We start from the raw sequence: 9,619 nt of genomic DNA, 5'->3' as shown, positions 1-9,619 counted from the left end.
CCCACTAAAACTTTCGAGAGTTCAATTTCAAATAATTTACCAAAATAATTGTGAAAGAAAATCATATGGCAAAAATCTAAAATAATACAATGTATTTTTTAAACTCAGCTATTTCTCATGAAATGTTTTTTTGTTGTTTGTTTTAATAACTGTCACAGTTTAATCATGTTTTATTTTCAGCAGTTTCATATTCATGATGAGCCAGTGCCAAGGCTTTGTGTCTGTCCGCTCAGTCACCACAGCGACAGCCAACAACAGCACTGACTGACAGCTGTCTGTTTGGAGTTAATACATGAAACAGTCATTTAGAGAAATTATGGTGTAGAATAAAACCCCCTGAATAATAACTTAATTGTAATAAACAGTTAGATAATCTCACGATATTATGCTTATATTTCCTACTGTATTTATTAATAGGCTTCATTTCATGTCTTGTGTATTTCATGAATATTCAACACTATAGGTGTCTGCTGAGGCTTTAGCTCTTTAGGCGTGCATTTATTTTCCTCCTACATAATCCAACCGCATAAAATCGGTGTTTGTCTTTAGAGGTCTGTGGTGTTCAACAAGAACTAGTTTTAGCAAACTGATCATGTCTATGGTTGTCATGAGATTTTTTTGTCTTTGGCTTTTGCCTTTAACGTTTAGGACAGCTGAGAGACAGGAAATCTGAGGAGTGGTTGGGATGACATGCACCAAGTGTTCGACAGCACGGGAGTCGAACCTGTCATCGAGTTAAATGTCGGGGACAGTAGCCTCTGTATATGTGGGCCTGCTCTACCAACTGAGCTAAACCAGCGCCCTGTTGTCATAACAAACAGGATTTCTTTTTCTTATTCAGATGCTCTTTGTTTTAGCGTTTCAATCTTCTATAATGAGGCTTCTCCTTTATTTACTACAATGCATCCCCACATCAGTTATAAAAGGAAACACATCCCAGCAGAAATCTGAATGAAATTGTTGTTTCAGTTTAGAGTGATTACAAGAGGAAGACAAGTACCATTGACCCAAGAGTTTCTTTTAATGGATGGACACCCAGTCATGTCAGGTCACTTTCAGTTCAGCATGAAACACTGTAGCAATAACAGTACATCTGTATGTTCATCCCTGGGCATCTAAAGAACCAAAACATGTACTTGGAGTTGAGTTCACAGTGCATGCAAAAGGAACACTGAATTTCACCCTGCGTGTCTTTTGAACAGACACATGACAGAAGAGTTTCCGCTAAAAGGTTCTGAGTTCAGTCTCTGGCAGCAGGATTAAGACAATAAATTACACATATGGGTGAATGGAATCAGGGAGTTACTGTCTGTGATCGACTTCATCAACAGTCCTTTTAAAAGAAGCGGCGTGGGTTTGAGTTTCAGTTGAGAGAAGAAGTCTGATGCAGGGGAAAGGCAGGTTACAGTAGAGGGGGAAGAGGAGTGGTGACTAATGTCCTTTGATGAGGTTCAAGGCACCAGCACAACTCTCACGGTGTTGGTGTAACCGGAACCGGGGCGCCAGCCTGTCACAACGAGGGCCACATCACCAGACTTGAAGAATTTGCGGTGCTTGCCTACGAATAGAGAAAAAAAGGGTGAAAAAACATGTATTTAATGAAATTGTGAATCCTGGCTACAGCATGAAATTCATCCACCCCTTTTTGCTTTTCACAATCTGTTAAAAGTCCCTCTTTTAAGAATATTTTCAACACAACAATCCACCTAAACACTCACCATATTCCAGGGCAAAGTTCACACGCAGATCGACGTCCTCAGCCCAGACGTCGTTGGCGGCCTTGGTGTAGAGCACAGGGTACACACCGCGGTACAGGTGGGCCTGGCGGGCGGTCTGGCCACAGCGGGTCACAGCCAGGATGGGGGCACGGGGCCTGTATCTTGACAGCATGTGAGCAGACCTGCAGGACAAAGGTACAAGTTATTACAAAGATACAAAACCGAATACATCTGTATTCCACCTCTGCAGTATCTGATTCGTTAGCCACTTTGTAGCAGTGCAGACAAGTTGTAATTGTCTGCCTTTGTTTTGTGATTGTAAGTCCTGTTTAAGTCTGCTGATATATGTGTCTCTTCCGCAGCTAGAACACTTTGCTATACACACAAGCCACCTGCTAACTGTGTTAAGTTCTTGGCAGGTAGTACACAGTGGGTTTTCAGAGCGTTTGGCTTTTTTCACAGCTGAAAATGACAAGATGAGTGTGGTGTAAATGAAAACTTTTGTGGGCAGACAGCAGAAACCATGAGCTGAAGGATGATATGAAGCTTCAAAGAGTTTAAAGGAACAGGAACAGCATATCCTAGTGATAATTCTCGACCGCAACTCCTGTCACATACAGCAGTCATGTGGCTGTAAACGTGGATTAAGCTGCTTTAATTAGACCATTATTATCAGGAAATCCTTCCAGCTGACAGCTTTACGTCCTCTGTAGCATGTGTTGTGATGATGAACTCCCAAATGGAGAGGAGTGAACAGGGAGTTAAAATTAACTTGTTAAATGTCAGGGTTCAGATCTAAAAAGGTCACATGTGGAGCACAGATTGTGAGTGCCGTGAAAGTTGGCACACTTCATAAGAGCCGGGGGCTTGTGTTCGGGTGGGAGTGGAGGCGGAGGGATAGAGTGATATTATAATTCATCAGATTCTTTGCTCACAGTGGGCTGAGTATGACTCAGAGCTGTGCAGAGGAGATAAACAGGAAGGACTTCGTCTTAGACTCTCACCTTCCAGACTTGGTAAGCACGATGATGGCGCTGGCGCAGCATTTGAAGGAAGATTCAACGGCACCAATAGCGATGGTCTCTGTGGGGTCACGGGTCAGATGAGAGGTGCGGCGAAGCTCCTCAAACATCTGCCTGTGGAACATGGCTGCCTCTGCCTCACGGGCAATCTGAACATCGAAAAGAAAAACAAATCAACAGATTACAGTTGTGTCGGGCTGCAGGCACACAGACAGTTTCAACTGCAGGAGTTAGTTTGTATTTAAAAGGACAAAACAAAGGGACAGTCGCAGAGGTATTCATACCTGAAAGCACACTCAGACATGAAGCTAAACAACAGCGGTGGTGGTGATGTCCAGGGACTGTTGCTGTGCACTGCAGATCCTCAGACACATGCTAATTGAGTAATATGATCACACGGTTAAAGCACAATGCAAGACAAGTTGTTTGGTAGCAGATGGACAAGGGGAAGGGGCGGGTCCAACAGGGATACACAAAACAAGTAGAAAAAATACTAAACAAGCTGTTAGTAAAACCAAGCTGATACCAGTGACGCGCTCACAATGTGAAAGGTGATTGTTTTCATTGCTTTTTAGTTCAATGTGCAGACAGCTAAATGTGTGCAGCATTCGAGTCCAAAGACAAATTTCACTACTGAGACAATGAAGTGCACCATATCATATTTTATCTTATTGTATCCTATCATAACATATCGTATCGCATCATATCATATCATAGCATATTGTATCGTATTGTTTGGCATCGCATCGCATTGTATCGTATTGTATCGTATCGTATCGTATCATATCCTATCCTATCATAACATATCATAGTGCATCGTATCATATCATAGCATATTGTATCGTATCGTATCGTATTGCATCATATTGTATCGTATCGTATCATAGCATATCCTATCCTATCCTACCATAGCATATCGTATCACATCGCATCGTATTGTATTGTATTTTTTTGTATCGTATTGCATCGTATCGTATCGTATCATATCGTATCGAATCATATTGTATCGTATTGTATCGTATTGTATTGCATCGTATTGTATTGTTTTGTTTCCTATTGTATCGTATCGTATCGTATTGTATCGTATCGTATCGTATCATATTGTATCGTATCGTATCGTATTGTATCGTATCGTATTGTATCGTATCATAGCATATCGCATCGCATCGTATCGTATCGCATCGTATCATATTGTATCGTATCATATTGTATCGTATCATATTGTATCGTATCGTATTGTATCGTATCATAGCATATCGCATCCTATCCTATCCTATCATAGCATATTGTATCGCATCGTATTGTATTGTATTGTTTTATATCATATTGTATCGTATCGTATTGTATCATATTGTACCGTATCATAGCATATCCTATCATATCCTATCATATCGTAACAAAGCGTAGCGTATCAATAAACACTACCTTTCCCTTTATTCTACATGATTTAGAGGACTGAACTCACACCACAAAGAAACATTATCTTCAGCAGAAGCATTTCATCTACTGCCACCCGTAGCACAATGAAATTTCATTTAATCAATGCGTTGACTTGTTTATCATTCATGACCTTTATAATCACTGAACTGAAGATGTACCTTAAAGTTACTTAAGGGCATGATGATTATACAGAATTATTAAGAAATCACTGGTATGGCCTTTAGGATTGCGATTACATATCCCTATACTGTGCACACATACACGGAACATGCTTTGAAACTTGGGACCAGTCTGGGGTGCTCTTACCATGTGCTGTGTGCGCACGGCCTCCAGGGGGTAGTCTCCCTTGGCGGTCTCACCGCTCAGCATGATGCAGTCGTTGCCGTCCAGCACAGCGTTGGCGACATCACTGGCCTCAGCGCGAGTGGGGCGGGGCTTCTTGGTCATGCTCTCCAGCATCTGAGAAAAAACAAGACTGTCTGATACACTCTTCTTTTACAAATTGTTTTACTACAAAATAGCTGTCCTACTGATGTCACAGACCTGTGTGGCACAGATGATGGGCTTGCCGATCCTGGTGCACCTGCCAGTCATCATCTTCTGGGCGATGAAGACCTTCTCTGTTGGGATTTCAATTCCCAGGTCTCCACGGGCAACCATGATGCCATCACTAGCCTCCAGGATCTCATCAAATCTATGAGACAAAAAGATCATTCAGATCATCAACTAGTTTCTCCAAAGATTCAGATCTCCGCAGATTCCTGAGAGTCCACCCACCTGCGCACACCCTCGTGGTTCTCCAGCTTGCTGATGATCTTGATGTCCTTGCCCTTCTCGCCCAGCACTTTCCTGACAGCCTGAACATCAGCAGCCTTACGGATAAAAGAGGCGAAGACCATGTCAACACCCTGCTCCACGCCAAACTGCAGGTCCTGAATGTCCTTCTCAGACACAGCGGGCAGGTCGACAGCAGCTCCGGGCAGGTTGACACCTTTCTTGCTGCCCAGAGTACCGCCATTCTCAATTTCACACATCAGGTAGTCGTTTCCTTAAAACACAGAATAAAGAGAAACTTCTAAATTTCATCAGCAAAATCAGAAAAAAAGAGTCGACCAGGACTTTTTTTGTGTTCTTACCAACTTCCTTGACCTTCAGGGAGATCAGACCATCATCAATGTAGATATGAAATCCGGTCTGCACAACCTTGGTGATGTTCTTGTAGTCGAGCCACAGAACTTTCTCATCACATTTGTCCATGTACTGGTCATCGAGTGTGAGCTTGATGGTATCACCCTTCTTGAGCTCAACCTCAGCGGTGCCGCTCTAAACAAGAGCAGGGACAGAGAGCTTGTTCAGCCTCAGGATGAAAAGTGTTGCGTTAAACTTACATAAAATTATTGGAGACTTTTTGTATTTGGCCAGAACTTACGCCCTTGATGAGACCGGTCCTGATTTCTGGTCCCTTGGTGTCCAGAGCGATGGCCACTGGTCTATATTCAGAAGATCCTGGCACAAAGCTCTCAGTTGCATCACGGATGTTCTTGATGGTCTCAGCGTGGTACTGTGGGAGTTAAAACAAATGTCACCACATTAAAACTCTATATAAATCAAAGGCGTAGTAGCTTCTTTTATTTAGCTGGAGAATGTTTCAAGTTCTTAAAAGGTCAAATGAAGGTAGGACAACAACAGGTGGACAAACTCGGTCATGCAGTCACACAGAAAGCCCCTCACTTGTTATATAACTATAAGCTGTACAGCTAGACAGCTGCCACATATTTTTAACATGGCATCGTTCAGTTTCAATGTTTCCAAAACATTTGAGGTATAACTTTTGATGTCCTATGTAATGTGTACAGATGCTAGGCTGTCTGTGTACTTATGTGTACCCTGATTACCGTCTCCAGTTAATAATGTATGCCTTTTACTCGTTCTGTTGCTGCTGACACTCAAAGAAGACCTATTAATATCTGCTCTGACAACTGACACACCAATGAGACAGAGGTCAAATCTATTTTGGACTTCTCGAAACAAAGTACACATCCGCTTTCACAGGATTTACTTGAGTGTTTATTATCAATTTTATGATTATTTTGCTGCTAAGAATCTGGCTACATTTGCTATTTTCTATTTAGCAGAGCTGCACTGCACAGACGGCTCAGAAGCCACTCTGAGAGTTGAGTTACACTGAGAAAAAGCTCCACTGTTAACCTTTGAAGATCCAAATATCAACTGTGGGTGTTCTTACTTCAGCTAATGATAGGTCTGACAGCTCGTCCGCTCAGGTGACGGTGAAAAAGGTAAAGAGCCATGACTTTTAAAGGCGAGGGGTCACTTGTATAAGGTGGTGGCTCACCAAATCACAAGCTACAACACAGACTTGGCACTGAGGTGGCGAGCACAAGCTCATAGATCACGTTACAGCCACAGACAGTCACCAGGGCCACAAGAGTAATGTCACACTGATGGCTGTGGCTGGAAAGGGTAAATCTACACACTCAAACTACTGCTGAGCTGCTGTGTGTCTGGGTTCAAACTCTCTAAGATGCTGTACTCCTGCACACGTGGGGCAGTGATGTCATAGCAGGTGTTTCAGGTGGTAAATCACCTGCTGTGATTGGTCATGTGATGCAGAGTCCAGGCTACAAAGTTTAGGAGAAGGAAAAAAAGGAAGAGTGCTTGACTTACTTCATGTGTGCCATGAGAGAAGTTCATTCTTGCAATGTTCATCCCAGACTTGATCATTTCCTTGGCCATGTCCACAGAACGGGAGGCAGGTCCTGCATGGAGACGAAACACAGAAACACTGAGCTAAATAAAGTTCGTAAGGTCATTCGGATGTTTAAAACCAACATACAACGTGGTTATCTTAGAATTTAGTGTGTAACATGAGATAAATCAGCCCGGTTTGTTTAAAGAGTCTGACCGATTGTGCAGATGATGCCAGTGTTGCGAGACACAGCCGGTTCGGAGTCGATGTCCAGCAGGCACATGTGCTCGATGAAGGTGTCCGCCATGGCAGCATGCATCTGCTGGGTGTGGATGAGCGAAGAGCCCATATCCTTTGTCTTCGACATGATTGGATCTGTGTCTGCAGGAAAAGTCCTGTGAAGACAGAGAAGGAGACAACTGTGAAGTTCCTTTCTTACGTCTCATAGGTCATAAAGGAGATTTAGTTTTATCATGGGCCACCGACAGAAAACAGTTCAAGTAAATGCACCCATGATTCTTGAAATCTAGAGTTGGTAATAAAAGATATAAAGAAGTAACAAATGATTACATAAACAGGAGCATGTACATATTCAAAGTGTGGAAAGTAAACTAGAAACTATTCTAAGGTTGCATTAATCATCTGAATGGAAAAGTGCACACTTATAGTAAGGTGTGACCTCTCCATGGATTAATTTTAAGCCTCCACCAGTGGAGAGTGACTGTGCAAGCTGACCGAACAGCCGGTGCAAAAAAGCAACAACGACAGTATGTGCCTGCCTGACTGCACTCTCCCACATTCCAGCGAGAGTTTCTGTGCAGCTGAAGAAGGCGAGCTGCTCACTTTTTTTTTTTTTAGTCACAGAGGCTGAAGAAGGTGAAAACACATTACATTTGCTGCCGTGCATGGTGCAATGCTGCAGGAGAATCCAAACAATGTTCATTAGAAGGACAGTTATCAGGACTCAGCTTACAGTCGGCTACAGTAGAGGCATGCAGCAAGCATGACGGACGTGTGTTGTCAGTCAGTGCGTGTAAACATTGTTTATGTGTGTGTACTGGGACGACATTCCTGCACACCTAAAATAACATGGTCAGCTGAGTGTATCTATGGACGGGAGAGGCAGAAAAAAGCACATCAGAAAAATCCTCCTATGATAAAAGAGCAGTGTCTTTTATATTTATGTGGTATAATAAGGTTTAAAGAGAGGTCAGAGACACCTTACAGGTATTTCTGTAATGCTATCTACAACGCTGTGTTAATAGTAACATGCCATACGTTAGGCTTATATTAATCGCATTACCCTCTTTACTCTAAAAGGACAGCATTCAGATAAGAAAGAATAACATCAAACTTTCTTTATACCAAAATGGCTAATTTAGCATTGCAGCAGCACAAGAAGTAGAGCGGATATATAGGAGAATAACAAGACACATTTATGACATATAAATGAGTCAAAGTCAAAGTTAGTTAAAAGTTACTTTGTGGTACAGTGTGTATAAAGAAAGTATATGTGCGAAATAAATGTGCACTCTCCTGATATTCCGGATCAAAATAACATTTTAGATACCGTATTTTAAACATATATTTAAAAATGTATGCACCATGACTGTTATCACGCACAACTTTCCAAAATAAAGTTTGCGCACAGTTTTAATTCGTTGTTTTACTTTTCGAAAACATGACAGGAAACACAATTTGATTAAACATTCAGTCTAGAAACTACAATGAAATCCCCTTCCCTCTCTCTCAGTGTCATTATATTGAGTCTACTTGCTTTTACTCACCTTCTGGATGAACTTTGCAGGGACCAAGACGCCACTACTCCTGCTGGAGTGAGATTTTATTCCCCTCACTAACCGGAACTACTTTCCTGCGTGAAACGTACACGGTGATACAGAATATAGGGCTCGGTAGTTAAGATAAGATTAACCGTTTAAATAGCAAGTTTAATGTATGTTTTTCCAATAGACGTTTTTACAATACATTAATTTCAAATATAATCTCAAATGTATTGCTTAAACTACCGAAGTTAAACAAATATGGAGCGAGAATACAGCGCAGGTGCGAGTGTTGTTTGCCTGGCCAATCCAAAATCCCTCCACTGATACTTCAACATGATCCTAGGTCTTAAATTAAGAACAACAGTAGGTTTTACGATCTTTAAATTAAATTGAGGTTGTTCTGTTTTATATTATACATTGAAAAATTAATAAAGTCGAAATAAAATTCTAAACACATTATCATAGCCATTTTTTTATCATAATTTCCCCTCCATTTTTCACTCTGCTCTATCTTATACTTTTTTCTATTATTATTAGACCTACTTCATTGCCTTCACAACTCTGTTCTGTCTGAAATGGCAATAAAGTTGTCTTTTAAAAAAAAGCTTTTAAAGGTGAAATCCCAATATTTGTTTTATAAGGGCTACTTTCTAGGAACAGATGTCTGCACTTCCACCTGAACTCTAAACACAAACTAAAAATGTTTAAAGCTTTCATTTGCTTGAGATGCACACCTCCTATGCCAGGACTATTTTATCCACATGCATTAAACTGTTTCTTAGTTCTTTAATTCATTTTAATTGTCTGTGTATTTCAACTATTCCCCCATCCTTTTATAGTTAGGCTTGTATCCTTGAATTTAAAGCTGACAGATCATCTCTTTATCTTTTTTTGCACATTAGACTTACTGTCATATCTTTGGTCATGCAGGGCGGCATAACGTAAAGT

The 9,619-nt window shown here is 41.3% G+C and overlaps 1 protein-coding gene across 1 annotated transcript; it reads right to left on the bottom strand.

Moving 5' to 3' along the window:
- Positions 1–1,130: 1,130 nt before the first annotated feature.
- Positions 1,131–8,723, bottom strand: pkmb (pyruvate kinase M1/2b). Its single transcript, XM_069685714.1, has 11 exons — positions 8,675–8,723; positions 7,104–7,282; positions 6,866–6,957; positions 5,610–5,741; positions 5,317–5,503; positions 4,958–5,228; positions 4,724–4,874; positions 4,487–4,639; positions 2,723–2,889; positions 1,719–1,900; positions 1,131–1,558 (listed from the first exon to the last, which is right to left on the bottom strand). Exons 2-11 carry the CDS (start codon positions 7,252–7,254, stop codon positions 1,452–1,454), a joined length of 1,593 nt encoding a protein of 530 aa, XP_069541815.1. The 5' UTR covers positions 7,255–7,282; positions 8,675–8,723; the 3' UTR covers positions 1,131–1,451.
- Positions 8,724–9,619: the final 896 nt, after the last annotated feature.

This window comes from Semicossyphus pulcher, unplaced genomic scaffold (genome assembly GCF_022749685.1).
Source record: "Semicossyphus pulcher isolate SPU_LCO1_2020_fin unplaced genomic scaffold, fSemPul1.0.p SCAF_8, whole genome shotgun sequence".
NCBI lineage: Eukaryota > Metazoa > Chordata > Actinopteri > Labriformes > Labridae > Semicossyphus > Semicossyphus pulcher.
Note: the sequence above shows the minus strand (reverse complement) of the source record. Positions and strands in the feature narration are given on the sequence as shown.